Source organism: Synchiropus splendidus, chromosome 1 (assembly GCF_027744825.2).
Source record: "Synchiropus splendidus isolate RoL2022-P1 chromosome 1, RoL_Sspl_1.0, whole genome shotgun sequence".
In the NCBI taxonomy this organism is placed as follows: Eukaryota; Metazoa; Chordata; class Actinopteri; order Syngnathiformes; family Callionymidae; genus Synchiropus; species Synchiropus splendidus.
The window spans coordinates 35,696,654-35,719,010 of record NC_071334.1 but is presented as its reverse complement, the minus strand read 5'-3'; the positions used below and the strand labels follow the sequence as shown (position 1 = coordinate 35,719,010).

The window sequence follows — 22,357 nt, the reverse complement described above, 5'->3', positions numbered from 1 at the left end:
GGCGAGCAGCCAGGGTGAACCAGAACAAGTCAATCGGCCTGCAGTCACTCCCTCAACACGTGCTCTCAGATTCCATTCACAAATGTGTCCTGAACCCCACACACACACACACTGGAACAGCTGCCAAGAAAGAGGAGCAGCCTATGATTTTGATCAGCACCTCGAGCTATCTTTTCACCGTGATCTGTTCATGAGAAACTGTTGTACATTCTTAAGTTGTTCAGAATGAAGAAGTGTCATTGAGGCAAAAGTCATTAACCAAATTGCTAACTTCACACCACACATGTGCAATGGCAGACCAACGCACACAGTGTTCCTACACCTCCGTGTGCTGGTGTACTTGACTGCAGCAGGGCACCTAGGAGAATCATCAACTCTGCGTTTTATGCTGGATGTGTGCGCGCATGTGACAGAGCATCAGGAGGAATCTGTGGCTGTCTGTTGTGCTCACCTCGCTAATCCACTTTATTTAGCGCACGCAGTCAGGAAGCATCACAGTGGAAACACACAGCCTGGAATCAGTGAGAACCGCAGGAAAATAACCAGAAGAATAAGAACGTCATCAGCACACACTTGCAACATGAAACCAGGGGTGTACTTTTAAGGACTGTCCCCATTTAAGCACCACTTCGTGGAGTCCTAGACTTCTTTCTCACGACAACGTAAGCCTTCTCTGATCCACAGTGAATCCAGAGTGGAGACTTTCCACTGTAGAAGCTCCTGTCACTCACGGCACAGCTCAGCTTGATGAGTGAGCATGTTCCATTTGTGCTCTGATCTGGAAACGTGTGGGTCTCCATCATTTTCAGTAACATCTTCAGTAAGTATGGCCAGATTGACAAAAGCAGCGACTGGTTTTATTTCAACAAAATAACAACATATTGTGGCATGATTATGCCACAATGGTCAACTTTCTGTAACAAAAGTACAAACTTAAGTCAATCATTTAATTGCTATAAAAGTAGATCTCATAAAATATATATTCAATGTGGCAGTCAAACAGAACCAGTGACTAATTACACAGTGAATTGTCAGGTACAAACACACAAACAAAAAGTTATTCAACAACGTGTCAGGTGTCACTGCAGGGACCGGACGCAGTTGCTGGAACTTGAAAGTGATTCTTAAAAAACACAAACATTGAACATCAACAAAAATACATCAATGCTACGTGAAATCATTTCAACTTCCGATTAACTGAAAAATCCAAATATTTTTTAATAACACTTTTGCTGATAACGTAACTTGATGGCAGAAACAAAAGCATAACAGCATATTAAATAGAAAACTTCAAACCGATATTTTCGGTTAGCAATAATAAGGTAATTGCACCAGGCAGTTCAATAAATATATGAATGTACAGAAATTACTTTGAGCATTTATTCCAGTCAGAGGGCACTTTTCTGCGACATATATTTGAGTCACTGAAAATGCAAAAGTGAAATGTATTTTAAATGTATCCAATTTCAAAGCATCATTTGACTGTATGTAACCACGGTACGGTATGTGAGGAACGGGAACTTTGGTGATGTAAAGTATAAAAGGGGCAGTCAGGAAGTGCATTGGCCCACATGTCGCTCACTGGCAAGTCCAGGTCTGATTGTTTTTGGTGGGTCCCAGAGCCCACCGGCAGACTGAGAGGCAAGGCCCACTTCTGCCACAAATGAAGATACAAATGAGACTTTGGTAACAGATGACTGTTAGTTTATGGATGTCTTCACGTTCTACATTGTGAACAATACGTTTTTCAGGGAAAAAAAAGTTTAAAAAAGCGCTATTTGTATTTTCTAAAACAATGAACCATACACAAATCTTATCCAAATATAATACAAAACACAGAGAGAGACAGTATACAGTATGGAAGATTCATGTTGCAGGACGTGGCCATGAATCATGAAGAAATAGGCAGACGGTGTTGTCCTCAGAGGGCTTGCAAGGCCTCATCACGTGGGACTAGTGGCCATTCGACAAGCTTCAAGCGTCTCTTTCACCTTAAACAGCTGCTGCCCGCCGATCAAGAGCTTCTCCCTGGAGTGGCGGAAAAAAAGGCAAGCATGCTGGTTAGCTGGAGAAAAGTCCACAGTCAACAACCTGACCTGAGAAAATGAAAGATATTTGACAAAGATATTGGCTACTTGGTTGTGAGATCCTGAAAGCAGTTGTCCAACTTTCTAAAAGGTCTATGAAGTTTCGGACTGGTGTGTCCAAAACCCGCAGAAGATGCGGGTTAATGACATCAAAACTGACAGACAACCAGCGGTCGTCTCTCCCCTCTCATGTTGTCACTGAACTTTGTGAGGAGATATCAACTTCTACATGTGCTATGTGCCTTCTCATTGATTCAAATGTCCCAGACTCCGACCAAAGCAAGTCCTGGCTTGAACAAAAGTGCCTGGCTCATTCCTCTCTGTGGAAAAACCCACTCGATGTGGACTCACCACTGAGCAGCAGCGAGGACACTGAGGGAAGCTGTTGGCTTCCTGCTTTGTTTCCACCAGACCCATTACATAAGTTTGAGGGAGGAGACGGGTTTTCACCCGACATTCTGCCCTGGTTCTCCGGCCCAGTTTACTAATGAGTGGGAACACAGGCTCATTGTGTAGACAGTTGGTTAAGTCTCCGTTTCTACATGCGCAGGATCAACATGACACAGCTTCCTGCTGCTGTGTTTACATGCTGTTGCAAGCCGTCAGTTACTTTCACAATTTGGTGACGCACAGACTGGCTGAAGCACATCCATGGTACACACAGAGAGTGTTACATCACCAATATGTATGGGACCGCTAACAAGGTGGAATCCCACTGCAAATGATTTGCACTGGGTCACATGACACGGTGAGATAACAACACACAACACGTTAGTGTGCACAGGCAGCAGATCAATACACAGGACTGTTGGGGGTGGATGGTTTTTTAGCTTTTAAAGCTAAACAGCGATTGAAACACATGCTCACTTACTCTGTGTAACAAGAATATAAAGATCTGCTTTCCCAAAAAAAAGGGAAAGAATGTGACAGTAATTTACTTAGTTTGATTCAAAAGTGGCCCTAAAATAAAGGAGGCTAAATGGAGCTGAGAACCAATTCAGACTGTTAGGGCTCCTTTTTATTTTTTGCTGAAGAGTGGCAGTTGGGACAAGCAAACATATCTCTGCAAAAAGAGACACTTTTAGTTAGGACTGTCAACAGATTCAAATGTTTAATCTCCAATAATCGCACTAACCCGTGACTAACGGCAAATACAACACACAGGTTGTATCTGTCCTAAATGTAACTTGAAGGAAGATGTTATCAACGCCAGAGAGGCCAGTAATGCTGTCCTCGTGAAAATATTTGTTTTCTCCAACAACCCAACATAACAGACACTGTCATCTCCTGAATAAACTCAGAGGCACAGCGGAGGCTCAAGAACGTACTAAAAGCCTAACAAACATAAACAATAAAACGTTGTTGGCCACTCTTGTGTCGACTGGCCCTACTATTGCTGCCACCATGACTTTTCTTTACCGGCCATGACATTTACACACTGCCCATTCTCACCGCCGACCTTGTCTCTTATACGCCACAATATAATAGTACTGCACGTGTTCTCAGGTAATTCTCCAGCATTCATAAGACTCCTTTGAAAACACTTTTCCACCCACAATAAAATCTCCATCAGATCCGACTCCCTTTAATGGTAGAAAAGCCTCCACCAGGATTTACATAACCTATGACATCATACGCTGGCAGCAAGCTCAACGATCAAATATTTAACAACATTAAAGTGCTCGCTGAGTAAAGAGCAGGATCACTTGACTGCGTGTCGTGAATAAAAAAGGAACAATCACAGCGGAGTCCCATTAACACGCGGTGACGCGAACACTGAGTGGTTTTAATCTTTCAACAGTGTTGGATAATCCTTTAGTTCCAATTTATCTCAAGTGCGTCATCAAATACACATCCTTCCACAGTGGATAATACGCGGTCCATGACTAGTAAAAACAGCGCCTGTTTCAACAAGTGAGATTATGTGAGGATGAAAGAATTAAACTGGTTTGAGTGAAAGAGACACGACTGGATGCCATGGGCGAAAGTTCTACCATGGACTTCCCTTTCTGTTGTCAGGTTTCACTTATGAATGATGAGCTCAAATAAGGTCAATATTTGCCAAGTTGACAAACACGATACATACTTGACAAACGTAGCAACTTCATGTGCACTAAAGCAGCAGAATATTTACTCAAGTCTCATCAAAATCAGTACAACCACGTATAATGACAATAACTGTGAAAGAAGCTTTAGTAAGAACATGGACATCCACTATTTATGCTCCTGTGGAAAGAAATAATCACTTTAAAGAGGATATGTGTCACTCATGTCTGATAGACAATCTGTGAAAATCCAGTGTTGCATGACTGCTGAGAGGTCATGCAGAGACGGCACAGAAGCCTCTGCTGCAGCAGTACAATAAAGATCAACTATAACTAGCAGAGAGTCACTTGAGAGTCATGTTTGCCCAGCCCTGAAAATTGATGTCAGGGTTGAGTGAACTCTCTTCACAATGTCTCTCAAACCAGCACTTAATTCTTCACATCTTCCCCCTCTTTAAATGCATATCAGTCAGGAGTTAGCGTGGCATCCCGTGGTTTCCACACTGATGAATAAACTACTGAATAGCACCAATACAGTGGATAGCATTGTGAATAGGATGAGGATGACCGGGATTAGTTCCACTTTTTTGGTTTATGTAATGTGAGTCATAGTGATCATACCGTCTTGGAAAAAAAAGGTGACATAATGATGCAGACATACTGAGGAACCGAAGATTATTAAACCCTCATATTTCAGGGTTTCCACAACACGTGCGAATGTGGCGCACTACCAGGGTTTCAGAAAGTCCTGGCCGTAACCCTGTATTTAGTGGGCGGATGCATTTGTACTCTCCAAGACGTGTTTTGACAGATGATGTTGAAAAGGTCATTTAGTGGGCCTGGTAACTGTTGGGGGGCGTGGCCTTTCTTAGATCTCAAGGGTGATATTATCAGATATCCTAGAACAGTTTAGAGCACTGAGACATTAAAAAAGAATAAACAAAAGATGTGTGTCCCCTCCAGTCACAGACAGATCGAAGTACCAGGAGATAAGAATGGCGGATAGAGCTCTGCTGTACAGAGTGTCATTGGACAAGTGAAAGAAAATCAGACTTGTTATTCTCAATCTGACGCATCAACAGTCCTTATCTTGAAATGTGATTGTCACGCATCACTCTGGAGACTGCATGTCCACAAACAGTACAACTACAGATTGCCTTATGACACATGTAAAAATTAAAGAAAACAAAAAGCTAGAAAATGCGGAGAAAATGTGGACTTTCATGTAACTCTTCATTACCTGTTAGACTTAATATCACTTGTTCAGTAGTGATTCAAATGGGTTCAACATGAATTCATCACACAATGGCAGACAATGACTCCCTGCTGTGCAGGTTCGACTGACCAGAGCAAACCTTTAACACTGCTCAATAGTTGATCGGACAGTTGTATCTTACTGTTGGTCACTCAAATACAGTGGTGAACAATTTTTCACTCGTGACCTGCATTAAAATAGATGCATGAACATTGTGTGTCTATTTAGCACCCTAAAATATAAATCAGCCTACCTGTATTCTTGTTGGGAAAAGCAATCCAGCAAATCCTTTTCTGATACTCTGGAAACTTCCTCACTGATCTGTCAAAACATTTATGAAATCATGTTGTCATTCATCTTCCAGACATTTCAAATCAAAAGTGAAACACGACCAACCCCATTAGACCGGATAACAAGCAGCAGGTTCTGCACTTCATCTTCACCCGGACCTGAGGACAAGACTCTGGGGAGGGAAGCAAAAATAGAGTTGACTTTCTTTAAGGTGAGCTTTGAGTCATATGACTGCAAAATGTTTTGAAGCTTAAAATGTGCACACGAAAGACAAGACTGGAAATTTATCTGTTCCCTAAGTAAGCCAAGCGTAACATCACTTGGAATTTGTGAAAGAAGGGATTCACTGGAGTTGTCATGGCAGCATAGAATCTGACCCTACGTTATGGATGCTCTGCTTAGATTTGTCTTTTTGTATATATATTTTTTAGCATCTCAACAGTGTACCTGCCTTCCTCTGGCACTCAGTTTCAGGCCCAGTAACCATACAAGATGTTGAACTTTTGTTGCACTTGTGACACATTAAAAAATATATAAATAAATAAAATAAAAACACAACACTGGAGAACAAAACAATGCACAGTCATGGCAAATGGGTGGGAGCAAATCACTGCAGAGGATACGGATACTGACTCACATAATTATATAAGTCTATTGCTTAAATTCTATCTGCTATATCATTGTACAAACAGGGCAGCAAACCATAAACTGTGATCTGGCCAGGGCTCAAAGACAGAAAAAATAAGACCAGAAAAAGAAACGTGTTTTGTTGCCTGATCAACAGGTCTCAGCGTGGTCGTCATTGGTTTCCAAACAGGTTGGACAGTACCTTGTTTTTGGATCATGATGGAAACACCTATTGTATTGTAATGAGGTCACTGGGACCAAAGAACACCACCTGTTCCTCAATGTACAATGTCACGAAATAGTGTGAAACCAGAGTGATGCAGGGCATCAGGGAACGGTTAATAAATAAAGTAGAGAACATAAGGGGTCACATATTAATAGAAGCAGTAAGAAAGAGGAGGAATGCATTTTCACTCTTGAGTCCAGAGGGAGTTAAAAATGAGCCAGAGACAGATGTAGAGATATGCCTCGATGGAATGACTCATAGCTCTGCTCAAACACGTGAGAAGTGAGTCTGACTGTCTCCTTGGCAACCGCAGCTCAAGACACATACGCGAGCGCAGACAGGCACAGAAAGACAAACATGCAGACAAAGAAAGACACCTGCACACTACACCCCTCCAAGCAGGTGAAGACACAAGTGGCTCAGATGAGAAATGTGACGAGTGCTGGAGCTGACAAAAGGAAACTCTCAGAAAAGAGCAACAGAACTTGGTGCAGCGTGGGTACTGAGGATTTAAAATGATTAGGGTCTTCCTCTGTCTGAAAACATGGAAACAAGTCTATGAGAGACACTTTGAGGACATGACTAGAGTGTGAGGTGATACAGTTCATACAAAGGCCCACTTATGCAACAACAGGTGCATATCATGTGGCATGGTCTACAGAAACTTGATCAAAAAGATATGACGCTAGACCATTACAGAGAAGGATAAAAGCCTAATGTGTGCACTGGATGAAGTGTGTAAGTGTGTGTGTGACTGCATCAATATACCATTCTGATCTGAGTTGTGTTTATGTAAGAGAAAGGAATAGACTATAGCTCCTTTAACTTGGCATTTCAAGAAAACTTTATGGGTTGGCTGGAAAACTAAAGTCTTTTGATATTGGTGGCGTTGTGTAGGTTTATTTGGATTCCAAAAACACCCCCAATGAATTGCTACTGCTCTTGCTGCACTGGTGGTCATGGAAAACCAAGTTGCATCAAACACACCATGTTTCATTTCTGTCCCCTTTCCCTAATTCAGTTCCTGCCAACCACCAGTGATCTCATTCGTCGGCCTTCAGCCCTTAACCTGGGAGGATAATATAAAGTAGTCGTGGTGGTAACAGTAACAGATTGAGTTTGGAAGTCATAACATTAGTCATGCAAAAATGTGGAAGCAATATCAAATAGTAGCGTATGTAGCAGTATTATCTCCAGACGGCACAGTAGAACAGTTATGAACAGTTACAGCAACAAAGACGTAGCAGTTGTAGAAGTCGTGGGAGCAGGGCTAATCATAGACTCAGGACTAACAGAAGTCACAGAAGCTTAACCAAATATTTGTGCCAACAGAAAGAGGTAGGATATTGTGTCAGTAATATTAAGCAATGTTGAAAGCGGTAGTGAAAGATGAACTACAAAAAACGGTCGCCAAAGAGTAACTAGTAACTAAGTAGTGGTAGTAGTAGGAAGTAGTGGTACGATACGAGCGGTGGTCATTGTGAGAGCAGCGGATGTAGGAGATACACTCAGTGTGCAATGTGTGAAGTTGAAAAACAGATCAAGTGAGGAGCAATTAAAAGTGGAGAGAAAACGCACCACAAGCTGTGTAGCACAGGAAATGAACAGTATGTAGACACACAGCATGAAGACAAATTGACAAATGAGCCAAATCAGGAAGCCATCAGTGACATGGTGAAGTAAAGCTCATGTTCGGCTACTCATCGGTGCTTCTGCATGTTGCGGACAAACTGCTCCAAAACATAGTGAATCATTCCGCTTTCACAATGGTCAACTTGTGACCGTTACACACACACACACAGGCAGAAGCTTGTGTTTGTGTCTGACACTGCTTCCATACATGTGACTGTGAGAAAAAGAAGTCGCACAGAGGCAGGGGAGTTTGCTGAGCAACTGAACATCAGATATTCTCACCAACAGAACTGGAGCTAATGAGATTAACTCGCGAGAATACCAGCTTTTTCCTGACCAGTATTTAAAACTTTTACCTCACCAGACTCCATAAAAGCTGAGTGCAGAAGCTCTGCATAGTGCACTCTGTTGTGTCCCGGCGAAGGTGATAAGGTCAAACAACAGGACCACAACACATTGCCAGGTAGACTGCGAGTGTAGGCCACTCATAACCAGGACACAGCAAGAGAGAGGCAGTCAAGGGCAGGCCAAAGACACTTCACTTGGGCTTCAGTGGAATGGAGGGCTATTGCATTCGAGATATGTGCTCATTGAAATTGCCATGGAGACTGATGGCTGATGGACAGTGTTGACGGAGCTCAAGAGTAGGAATTGCCAATGATCTGATGATGGGTGCTACAATAGGACAAAATACAGAAGGCTGACAGATTCAAGAGCAGGTATTGCATCCGCAGATGTGAAGCGCTTGAAAGTCATTAGAAAGCAATGGCACTAGAAAATGTCACAGGGAAAGAGTTCATTATTACTATTACTAAACACTTATACGCTTCCAACATTTTGTTCATCAACAAAATCAGTTGCCCCTTTCAGCATTTCAACTCTATTGTGCAGTGTAATTCTGTGTGTGTAGTTCGTAAAATGGATAGAAGTCAAGTCCAAGTCGAGGATCTTAAACGGAAAATAAAGCCACTTTAAGAGTAGAACTCGTCCCAGGACAGTCTGACCAACTCACATGTTTTCTTGAGGTGAGGATGAACAGTTAATCAAAATGAAAGATTGGTGCGAATGGGTGAAATACCTGCTGAAGGCTTCAAGCAGCTGCGAGATCATGGAGGACAATTTGTTCAAACAGGCTAGAGCGTCCTGTGGAGGCGGCGGACCCCCCACCGGTAGACCACTCTGCATGCTGTCAGGGTCAAAGCTAAGAGCTTTGAACACTTCCAAGCTGCAACAAATGAACTCTTTGAGATCAGAGGAGGAACAACAAGTATCTTTTTCTAACAAGATTAATCATGTTTATTTTAACAGGTCAAGTAAGCAAGTGAAAGGGAAGTGAAAGCCAACAGCAGCTCTGACTTATGAAAACGATCTTTCTTTAACCCTTGATCACCCACCTTATTTGGAAGACGTTAACCCAGATGTTGTGAAACATTGCCCACACTTCCTGGCAGGAGACCTGAGGAAGTGCAGGCTGCCTGTAATCTTCCACCTCCTTCATGATCACGTCACAGTCAGCAGACTCATCCACTGTTGGTGTTTGAAGCAACTGAGCAGCCTAGAATGTTCAAAAATTAAATGAAAAGATGACTGCATTCTTTTATAAGATTCCAAACTAACCCCATGTTGTAGGGTGTTGACCATATTGTCCATTTCAGACAGAGCATTGCTGACCAGGCTGGACCTCGACGTGAAGGCCTTCACAAATTCTTTGGCCCGACGGATAGATGCTACTACACTGCAAGTAGGCAATGAGTTACCTGAAAGAAAGCAAATACAGCCACTCATTTCTCCAGACATAGAGTATTTAATAAACAATGAATCGGCGCCAAGTGAAATAAGTTCTGCAGAGTCAGATACGTCATCAATAGTCAGCTGGTGGGGGTAACGTTGGTGCAGTGTAGTGCGGCACAGCACAGTATTTTTGGCATGTTATAATATTATTATATTATATATATATATATATATATATATATATATATATATATATATATATATATATATATATATATATATATATATATATATATATATATATATTATATTATTATAATATTGTTATATATTATGTTAGGATCCCAGGTGGCGTTGACAAGGAGTGACGGCATGTCCTGTGCGGAAGCTGCTTTGTGGATGACTTAAGATTTTGCGAGAGCTAGAGCAGACCTCGAGCGAGGGTGAAGACGCGTTGCGGTCAAAGGACACATAAGTCACCAGTCCACGTCATGACCAATTTAGTAGCTTTAATTAATGTCCCTGGCGCACACACACTCTGATGAGAGAGCAAATCTTCCTCAGTACTTTTCCACTACAACATCGGTTCTTATCCTCTCCACAGTTTATCCCTCTTCCTGTCCTCCTCTTTCTCCTCCTCCTGGCCTGACTCACACTTCACTGGCAAAGAGCCAGGCTGCGTGGGACAAGGAAATCTGATGTCATGCCATCGTATTTCAACACACACACACACACACACACAGAGGGAAGGAGGAGCCTTGAACATTTTTATTAAAAACAAAATTGTGGTACGTGACAGAGTTGTGAATGGCCACTTTGAGAGATAATGAGGTTGTCCACTCAGCAGAAAGCGAAATGCAATGGGATCTTAAAGACAGTGTGCGGCAGAGAGCGACTCAGCAGCTTTGTGACACATATTCCAGCCTCCGCTTTTAGCTGTTGACCCAGTTCTGTGGTGTTCCTCCACTGAGTGCAGTGGACAACAAGTTTATTACAAGTATGACTCAGAGTCTCTCTGGCCAAGAAATATAAAAATGTCCTGCAGGGAGAAAACAATTTTAAGAATCTAGCAACATGTGGTTAAAGCTCTGCCCTCCCATAATACAAACTTGAGAGTACAAACACATTCTCAAGGTTATCAAGTTCTATTGTAACTCTAGTTCTCAGATGATGTTGCCCATATAAAAACACTAAAACGTCATCAGAATAACTACACATGAAGTTCCATCTCACAATGAAAAACCAATAACTGTGAAGAAGGCTGAACATGTTGCTTTTGATGTTCTATGCAATGTTTTTTTAAAGATGAGTCCAGCCTTTGTGGCAGGCTCACTGACTAAAATCATTCAAGATTAATCTCTACATCCATAATTTCGCCAACTTCACCTTACCTGAGTTGAAGAACTTTATAAGATCGTCAACGTTGTCCTGCAGCTTCCGTGGGACAAGAGAACCAAACACAGCGATCCAGTGCTTTTTAAAACACTGTAGAATGTCACTGAGAGTCCAGGGAGGTTTTCGGCACACAATCTGGAAAACAGAAACACACACACTTTATTAACTGTCCCAGGTATCAGGAAAAGAGTGCATTTCGGTAACACTTGGAGATGGATCCCATGGCCAGACCACTAGAGACCCACTGATATAGAGGGATACAGTACTTTAAGCAGATTCATGTACCTCCAGCCACAGATCATCGTAAACAGCCTTCATCTCCTTCTCCAGCACATCAGCCAGTACATCTTTCAGGCAGAGTTCCAGCTCTGAAATGCACTTGTTTCTTATGTTCTTTTCCACTTCTTCATGCTTGTCTGAAACGAGTAACATATGCAGTTTATACATAAAATGACATTGGCAGGGCTACATTAAAAATTGTTAACTATCAGACTGAGGCAACTTTAAAAAAAAATACTGCGACTTACTCAGCTGCTTCTAAACGCCTCTAGTTAGATTTGGATGGCTAAACATTAATAGAAGCTGCTGGAAAAGCAGCAGTTTCGTCTTATAATTGGAGCGCATTCCACTGGAAAAATGAGTTAAAACAGACTTATCATGTAAAAAACAATACAAACAAGAAAAAGGACAAAACAGCATATTGTCACAGAAATGAATTTCAATGAAGAGAAAAAAAAGACTAACTTTATTTTTTGCTGATCAACAATTTTGAGCTCAACTAATAATCCCTGCCTTGGCTGTGTTGACCCTCTTGCTTTTGCTTTTTGAGTGCACAGTTCGTACTTGGATAAGTAAGTTATTTCATACAATCCTTTGTTTTTGCAGTCAATACTGTGCAAAGTTCCAATCTGTCAAACAGGCCCACTTTAAGGAATTTCATTAATTTGACATATATTAAAATGGTGAAACAAAGATCGACTCTGTGTCTCAGTCACAATCAATGAAAACAGTTTCATTGATGGAATATACATTTGAGATGTGAAGTCGAAACCAATTGCTCAGATTTTCTCTGCAGTGTCTGGGAAGCAGGGAGGTTGTTGTTGAGAGCTGCACTGCTGGCTGGAATACTTCCTCATACATTTCTTATGACACAGGAGAATAAGGAATTCAAAATACACTCTCAGGTGTGGTTTATCTAAGCATCCTCACGTAGTGGCACTTTCACATAAGCATACATGTCAGACGTGGCCCACCAAGTCATCTCATGAGGACCGGCAAGACCTTTAAATAGTTTATTACAAGTATGACTCAGAGTCTCTCTGGCCAAGAAATATAAAAAATGTCCTGCAGGGAGAAAATAATTTTAAGAATCTAGCAACATGTGGTTAAAGCTCCGCTCTCCCATCGAATACACCTCGTTGTGTCAAAAATGAAGCGACTGATTGTAAAACAAATCTTATTTCCCAATATATGGATCAATAAATATGAATTCTGATCCAGCAACATTTACTGTTTAAAATTTCAGCCCCTTTTGTGACTGAGTTCGACATCCCAGATGTATATGACATGATGGATGTGAGTATATGATAGACCATAAACAAGTAAGTAAAAAGATGAAAAACCCTCTGTTTATTTTGATAACCCTCTGTTTATTTCAGTTATATAAATTTCTCATCCAATAAACAAAGCGATGACATCATAAAGTCATAAATATGTCACATAACATAAAATCTGCTGTTGACAACACTGCAAGGTAGGGTTGAAAATTGGGGGCTTATGAGAGATAAATGTGGCAGCTCAAGAAATCTAATAGAAATTGTTGTCTGAACTGGGAGTGTGTGACTCATGAGGCAGTACTTTTGATTCCTCACTGCAATATACAAATAGGGACTACATCTGTTGTCTGAGTATTATATTACTCTTTATCTTTATCTAACACTATGATAAACACATTGTCTTATTAGTGCAGGCACAATGAGAACTGAACTGAGTCAATTGTTGGGACCATAACTGAGGGTTTTCATTTCACTCAAGTGACAAAAGGCACAGGAAGAGAAGAAAGACGTGGGCGGCTGTAGAACCATAAAAGTAGCATGCTAAAAAATGTCCTGTTTTCCAGTGGATCCCAGACTCACCTACAGCAGGACGTTTTGACTGCTGTGGTGTAGCTGTTGTGCTTGGTGAAGATGCCACAGGGAGGAGGGGAATGTGGGTACTTTGACGTCTGGAAACACTGCTCTCTGCTTCCAAATCAGTCTTACTGGAGGCTTTGACCCCGCTAAGCAGAGCTTTGCTGCAGAGGTTTTTATCATTGCTAGGAGGAAAGACAGAAAGTGATGCTTGTCAATCAGGCTGTCAGAGACTGCAGTGAGTGAGCTTCACCTTTCTTACACCTCTAACATATTTTTGGGCTGAGGCAAGCAAACCTTTCTTTGCATACACCATCATCATTACTACTTTATTTTTGATGACTAAGATTTGCAGCTGCTGGCCATCAGGTTATCTTATGCAGGTTAGCTGTTGCAACAGAACCTGCTTGGGCTGATTTTTAAGGCTGAGCAGGAAGTGTTTTGAGGGATTGTGTATGCGACCTTGCAGTTTTTGTAATATGAAATGAATATATAATTTTGTGCAGGAAGAAACATCCAACAATGTTCCATATGGGTGTCCGTATTATTGCAGTGACCCTAATATTTAGGTGACTACCTAAGAATATAAACAAAATTCACCGAAAATTGTGTTGTATTACAAAACTAAATGTGGATTGTAACAAAATCTATGACCAAAAGTCTTCTTGACTAAAAGAAGATGCAACATTCCTTTCAGCAGTCACATCACACTCATACAGTGCACAGACATCCATTCTATACTCATTACATTATTGAGAAGCCGCACTGTGCTGCTATGAAAACTTCATAAACAATGTTTAGTAACCTGAAAGTGACAAGGGACTATGGAAGTGATTGGTTAATGCGCTGCATGTTTTTACGCTTCAGTGTTTGGCATGGCAAATGTCAATGCCTGAAACTTTAATCGTGATGAGGCTGCAACAAGGTCACCCCAAATGTGTCCCGCTCCCATATTGCAGCAGTAAACTTTGTTGGACGGAATTGTGCCTCTACAATGACTTACATGTAAATCATTGTGTTCAGTGTGAACAAACTAAAATAACACTGAAAGACTTTCAATTGACTAAACTGGACTAGAACCAAAGAGATAAAGTCATAAAAATTAAAAGGACGGCTTGAAAACTACACTGCAACATGCTTATTTCTTTGTACAGAGTGTTTGTGTGTACAAAAATATCCCACAGCACATTCCACTGGAAAATAGTGAATGAGTCTGGTACTGATGTCTCATCACAGAGAAATAGGTCAAACCAAAACAACAGACAGGAGAAGCAACACAAAAGACCTGCCTGGTTCCTAGCTCAGCACATCTATTCTGACCCAAACACTGTCTGCCCTGCTCTTTTTCTGATCCCCACTGGAACTATCTAGCCACAGCCACGTGTGACAGATCACATGCATTATTTGAAAAGTACACGCGCACACACATACACACGCACACACACGCGTACGCACACACACACTGCAAAAACAGCACTATATCACTTGGAGCGAGAGAGTACGAAAAGGAGGGAGGGACTTGGACTCACGTGCACAGTCTGAGAGCGCAGCCGGGATACAGAGTCTGGTACTGCAGGCAGCACTGCAGCACCCGGTCATCATTATTCTCAGCGTTTAGACCATCTGAGGACAAAAGAGAAACAAGGAGGCAGGATGTGACATTGAGGATGAGGACAAAGATTTTTCATTTACAACAGAAAGAGCTCTGTCTGACATAGCACAGGCATTTTACTTGAAGACACATGTTGGGTTGGAAGCTGATGAAAAAATTGAAAGAATCAGTGAAACATCGATTTGAATACAAATTAACGCTCAACTGCAATAAAAAAAAAAAAAAAAAAAAATATATATATATATATATATTTATAATTTCCATCAGCAAATGTGTCAGTACTGAATGGAGCTGAACTGAAGAGTTAGCAGAGTAACAGTGACACCCGATGGCTACAAGTTAAAACACAAGACTGTGAAAACAGAAATACCTCAAAGTAATTTTAATTATTTTGATGTCCATCCAATGACAGTTTTGCTGCCACCTACAGTACATAATAGTGCCACTTAGTTTTTTATGTCTTCACTCCATTGTGCTTCAGAGTGTGGGACCTACCGTTAATCACAGACGCCTGCTGCATCGACTGACCCCACAGGTGTGGCTCCCGATTCTTAAGACAGTTGTGAATGTAGGAGATGGCAGGGCAGGCTAGGTGGGAAACTGAGCCGGCCAACCCTCTTCCCTTCTTTAGTGAGTCCAACTCCTGCAGGACCACCCAGGGGATCAAGACGACTGGATGACCCACACCTATAGAGATGCGAATTAGCCATGTGGTAAATATACAATAGATTTTAAAATGAGGAAGAAGTATTTGCAGATTTCTTTGGAATAGTTTATAGGTTTTAATTTTGATTGTTCATTACAGTTAGGAGCCTGACTCAGTCAGAGTGTAGGCTGTGAAGTGATAGGTTGCTAGTCTGTGTTCAGCCTGAGAATTGAATTTAATGCGTGGAATGGATGAGAGGATAACTTCTTTTTCAAGAATCTAGGAACGATGACTAATGTCATACAAGGCAAAAGACGGAAACAAAGATTTATTCAACAGCCTGAATTGTTATTTTTTTATAACTCCACCACTGTTCGCCACGATGACACCTGAGGGGAATCCACTATCCACTACACAACTTACACTTTGTCTGCTCTTCTTTGAACAGATATTCTTGTTTGTACGCCTCCCATCTGTACTTATTAGAGGAAGAAAGCAGCTTCATTTAAAAGTTGAATGTTATATTTGGGCAACAACTATTGTTGTTTTTATGTTCAGTGGAAGCACTCATGAATAATTCTTCAGATGAGCTCATTTTAAAATGAGAGAGTTAACCTCAAACCTATCAATTTGATATTAGTTGAGTTTTATAATGTTTCAGCTTGTAATTAAAGAAAAATAAGACATGTTTCACACTTGATCCAGCCACTCCCAAGCCAGCAGCAGGTGTTGTTGTGTGATCCTGTGATTATTCTTTTGTGTGTGGTTTGTTGCTCAGAGCTAGTACTCATTTTTGTTTTGTTCCTTTTTGTCATTGCATTTTATTTGTGTTAAATCCCTCAATTTAAGTTCAAGCAAACATCCTGAGTTTAGTGTATATGAAGAACTTTTTGTTTGCTATTTGTAATGTAACACAGTCATCCTCGCACCAGTTTAAGTTTCATTGAGAGGTTTGTTTAAGAACCAAATTTGTGACTCAGGGGACATTTATTTCATTTGTCGACTATGTCTTTTACTTTTGTTACATGTTGTAGAGAAATGGTTGCTTTGTGTTAGCATTGATAAATGTATCCACCTTCTCCTAGACTGGGGACATAACATTTAAGGCAGCTGTACAAGTTAATAAGCTAGTAAAATAAATATAAACAAAATATGCGAATTCATAGATATGCAAAATAAAAAGTTTAGAAAAACATGATAAAAGGATAGAATATTGTGTTTAAGCAAAAATAAAAAGTAAATTATTGGTGAGGGTGTTTGAGAAGTTGACTAAGCAACCTGATATGACACCTAAAAAAATCAGAGACTGCAAAATTGACGGAATTGATTCAATCAAAATAACATCCAACCTTGCAAGTAAGAAAAGCTTAGCTGGCAAAAAAAAAGTTGTTGCATTTCTCATTTTAATTCCTTGCAAAAGGAAGAAGAAGCTAAGAGGAAGTGGGTGGATACAGAGTTATGAATAGAAAAAAAAGACAAAAGCGTACCTTCAAGTCCACGAGAGACAACCTGCTTCACATAATCCAAATGACTGAGGAGGATGTTTGTGTCCAGGACAAGAATCAAGTCCTGCTGCGGTTCGTTGCCTGTACAGAAACAAATTCCATCGCAAAGACATTACATTTGATTTTGACATGGAAGAGAAAAGGGAGTCATTGCGCATGTCATGTGGAAATGTCAGCACAAAATAAATATTTCCATAATATCTAATTATTTGAACCACGAATACGACTTTATTACAATGCCTTGATTATAGTGAGATAATGCCACAGTTAGGCATGACTGCAGTGGAGACAACTGGCACCATAGTGTTTTTATTTCACGGCATCCCTAGTAAATACGCACATAATGAGAGGAGTATGTAACACATGCATAATACAAGAGTCATTAACCGATCGATAAGGCCACTTCATGTCTTGACAATCATCAGAGGACAGTAACAATAATGTCAAGCTTCACTGACTAGGGACTCACTCTGTGTAGCTGTAACGCCCTCTTCAGGTGAGTCGATGTCCATGCAGGTGAGTTCTCCGTAGCTCTCCCGAATATTCACCTCCAGTCTCTTTTCAGACCGAGCAAGATGAAGCTGCTCTGCGACTTGCATCTGCGGTGTAAATTATTGCAGGGATAATAAAAATACAACTCAGAAACAATGAACATGCAAATTACCTGATTGCACCACAATTGACTGCTGGGGCCACATGACTCATCCAACGACGCTTGACACGTAGAATTTGTTTTACAACTGACAGAGGGGAGATCTGCACCACTCTGCTTGGCGTGCATTTTCGGAGGGACCGCACACACAGGCCAGGGTTTGGAAGTAGAAGAAGCCTTGTTAGTGCTCAAGGACGTCCTGGGTGTCTGTGGTTGAACATTCTCTTCAGGTGATTTGAGAGTGTACACCTTTTGTTGGCTACATGAAAGGTTTACTCTCTCTTTCCGGTGGGGAATGTCTTTCACAATCTTAGGAGCTGAACTGACTGACGACCAGGTATGAATGGCGACATTTTTAGAAGCACGAGCACTACTCACACTAGTCTTTACTGACTGCGAGATAATATTCTCCGCAGGTGACTTTTCTTTTGCACACAGTCCCTTCTTTGTTTCTTTTGAAACTAAATCCTTCTCTTTGGTAGAAGCAGTCCCTGTACTTCTACTCATGACAGTAGACCTTGAAGACTTGTGGTCTTCACTTGATTTTCGGCACAGCGGTGGACTGGACTGTCGTGATTTATGAGTGAATGTTTTATCAAGTCCATGAGTGCTTTTAGCAGCTTTGTGCTTATCTTTGTGCCGCGGCTCTGTAGAGAAACTTTGAGCACTTGCATGACGTCTTGAGTCCTCCACCACAGAATAAGACCTGAGGGAATCCCTGGCCTTCATACTGGAGCTGAGGCTTCTAGTATAAGGTGGGTCCCTGTGGCTGTTCTCCACAACAATCCACTTTCTATCCTTCCTGGAAGGATGAAGAGCAAGGTCACTTGTGTGTGGCTTTTCTGGCGTTTTCTGGCCTTTTTCCAAAAAATGCCTTACAGGAATGGCAAGGGCAGTCACAGAAGTTGATGGTCTTTCATCAGTAGATATACGGTCCCTGACGATAGTGCTTTCTCCAACATTCAGCGGTTTGTCCTTACTACAGGGTGTTGAATGGCAAGACTGAGATTCCGTTCTGCTCTTCGAATGTCCCTCGTGCTTTCCATGAGATTCTTCATTGGTCAAGTGTGTCTTTGACTGCCTATAAACAGCTTTTTTAATTGCACGGCCTCTTGAGGAATCCTTGTCATGTACCGGTGAATGGCGCACTGCATGCTTTGAACGGCTAGGTGAAGAAAACAATATGAAAAACAGGACCTTTAAACACTCATCATTAGCAATATCACCTGTCATGCTTGTTCTTGTCTTCATATTTATCTTCACTTTTGCGTCGATCTTCATTTTCTTTGCTTTTTTTGCGCTTCTAGTAGAAAAACAAAATAGACAGAAAGCAATAGCAATTGTCATGTGAAACAACATTTAATACAGAGGCAGGCAACTGATTCTGTTCTGGGGACTGCATGATACACTGGATGCGATGGAAGGGATCGTCGAAGCAAACAACAGGAGCGAAGAAAAAAGAAAAAGATCAGCAAGGTGTGTACTTACAGTATGCCCTGAAATGATCTCACTAATTTCATAAATAATTTCATTCTGAATGTTGAGATAGGAGGCAACTGTTATCTCAACTGAGCCAATCAGCAATATTGATATTGTTATATATTAATGTTAATATTGCAATATTGTACGCCATAATATGTAATATTGTTTGCCATCTTCTCTATTTGTTGACTGAACATGACAACAAAGCAAAAAAAATCTGCAATGCACGGTGAAAAATTAAGCATAATATACAGTATAACATATAGCATATCAGTGGAATCTCAGTTATCAATTATGTCTGTAAACACAATGGACCAAATGGATCGATCGGTCAATAACAGTTGAGTTTGCTGCAGTTAGTAAGTTTATTGATCCTTCAGGAGATGAAGGGTAACGGCGCTGAACACACAAGTCAAAGAAACTCTAGCAGAGCGCACCACCTAATGACCTCCCCCTTATCTTTTTGGAACAAGAAAGCACGCAGATGTGTGCATGTCTTGATGCTCAGGTCAGCAGACAGCGCAAGGACAATCGCTGTAAGGAACCTTTGTGGGAGATATAAACAAAAGCACAGCAGTACCAAATATGGGGTGGACAAATACGAGTTAACGCAGAGTAAAAGAGAATCTATATCTTGAAACTGAGTCTGGAGTCATTCTATGCAAATTTCAAGTATATTTGTCTCAGTCTTGTGTCCCCAAGAGGGAGTGACACCTGCTTGATAAGGTTGATACGGATGCACATACAGCTGGTATTATACCAAATTGTGTTTTTTCTCAAGCTGAAGGTTGTCTGCTTCGGTGCAGCTGCACATTCCAGAGCACATTTTATCTGAAACCTTCAGCAAAGTGAGCATTGTGACAATCTGAGGGTGTGAATACAGATAATTGCAAAGGAAGTTGAGTCATTTCAGAAGCGTCTGTCTTTGACATAGCTGTTGTAACAGTCCACACACTCGATAATGTAATCTGTCTATAATATGAGAAGCCTATTTTATTCATTAGATTGTTTTACAGTGACTTCAAAGACTTGTATGAACCACTCATCAGTCTGCAGCTCTCATTCCACCTTCTTCCCAGGCTCAATCCCACTTACATGCCACCCTCCTCCTTGGTTCACCATGACCTCCATTCTTTTATCCCCTATGCCTTTACCTAATGCTGAAGTAAAACGTGAGGTCGATTTCTGGAATAAACATTGTCAAAGTTAAGTCTTTTTCTTGCCTGTAACTTATGTAGCGTGCCATCATATCATTTGACAAAACTTAAATGTCGTTTGAAATATTTTCTTATAAGAGTGACAATGTTAAATGTAAAAAGGGTTGTCTAAAGACTGTATTGGTAAAGACTGTGCCTTTCTGGACATTGTTCGTCTTTAGAAATACAGTATTGATTAAACAACAAAATGTATTGTAATCCCCTGTATCTGACTCACATCTTGATGTACTTGCTATCACATTGCAATTCACGTATAATGGCGGACAATGCAAGTTAGTGTTTACCCCAGACATGCTGAGGGGCTACTTTCCAGATGGAAGCAATAAATTCAGCTGAGAATCTCTTGGGTTGAAGGATCTACAGACCAAGGGAAAAGTTCACAGGAAAGTGTAATTCATCTTCAGTTGTCTAACATAGAGCCAGTCACTGGTCAGTACCTGATTTAAGATGATCTTTAAATAAAATTGTTAATTAAATAAATCTATTCACATGCATGTGTTCAACAGTGAACATATGACACACTGTATCAAACATCTTACCTTCTCATCATCTTCTCTAGATGGGGAAGAGTATGATCTCTTTTTACTCTTCTTTGACTTTTTAGACATTTTCAACCAGGAGCTGAAAACAGAAAATATCATCCAATATACAGCATTTTTACTACCTAGATTTATGAGACAAAAATACCACAATGCACTAGCATAGAAAGCAGCATATTCTCAACAATTACATGTAACAATTTCAGATATACTGGATCATTAATGTCACTAATGGAAACTAGGATGTTTTTGCACACTATGGTTTTCTCACATATAGAGTACTGTTTCACAAACCGGTACCGCAAAAACAAAACAAATAGAATCATATAAAACAGCAATAAAAATATTGGTCAGAAAACCCATTTCATAATGTCACTGTCATACTATGGAGACTTAAAATGTTCTGAGAGTTTTAAATGTTTTCAATTTACTACTATATACTACATGGACTTGCAACAACACCGCTAAATAAATTTGTAAATCTGATATTTGCGAACGGCAGAGCAACTTGGTCGGTGATCAGAGGAGACTATGAAGCTTCCTACAGATGAACCACTTTCGCACAGTCGGTTCTGTCAGTCAGAAACTTCACCATCTGGGACACTGTACTGTAAAACGTAAAAATGTGTTCCTTCTTCACAGGTATAAAATTACAAGGCATGCTGATGTTTACGCACCGATAGGTTGCTATAAAAGTTGAGACGCCTGGTCGGACGCCCGCAAGACGACTTTAGAAAAGTCCATGACAAGGCGTCTTCTTCGTGTTAAATAGTTTTGTAGTTGGGGTTTGACATGGAATGAAGTCGGTGCTGGAGTTTAAAAGCAGAAGAAGACGTCCTGCTTTGGTAAGAACCGTCTCCCGGAAAGCAAAACAACCGTCAGTCTTCTTCGGCGCTATTTTCTGTCTCAAATGTATCAGTACCACCATCATGTGGCTTTTTCCAGAACTGCAAGTCAACCATCGATTATTTGTGCTGCTGCAACGTTTTGTTTTAAGTTGTTAAATAAGACAACATGATCAAATTAATAAAATTAAGTTCAGCGTGTAGTTAATTACATTTCTTTGGGAGTTAACTCTAGACAGTCGTGGCAGAAGTTGTGATCTGACTTATCCTGATCAGTCGTCCGGTAGAGTGACAACTTTCTAACTTTACTTAAGACCCTTCATTCATTCTTTGTAAGAGTGACGTCCCGCCGATATTTGGGTATGCTGTTTAGCAGTTTTGACCAGATTTAGGTTGGGGTTCTGTTGCAGTTAGTGTACTTAGTTGTGCATCCCACAGATC

General features: G+C 40.8%; 1 protein-coding gene across 1 annotated transcript; it reads right to left on the bottom strand.

The window, feature by feature from the left end:
- Positions 1–838: 838 nt before the first annotated feature.
- On the bottom strand, positions 839–21,947 carry swt1 (SWT1 RNA endoribonuclease homolog). The gene is made up of 17 exons (XM_053861612.1): positions 21,749–21,947; positions 21,072–21,153; positions 19,060–19,136; positions 17,846–18,998; positions 17,651–17,780; positions 17,164–17,262; positions 15,526–15,717; positions 14,948–15,041; positions 13,425–13,603; positions 11,575–11,705; positions 11,286–11,424; positions 9,781–9,920; positions 9,558–9,718; positions 9,242–9,388; positions 5,784–5,850; positions 5,641–5,708; positions 839–2,028 (listed from the first exon to the last, which is right to left on the bottom strand). Exons 2-17 carry the CDS (start codon positions 21,138–21,140, stop codon positions 1,944–1,946), a joined length of 2,931 nt encoding a protein of 976 aa, XP_053717587.1. The 5' UTR covers positions 21,141–21,153; positions 21,749–21,947; the 3' UTR covers positions 839–1,943.
- Between the last annotated feature and the right edge of the window lie 410 nt (positions 21,948–22,357).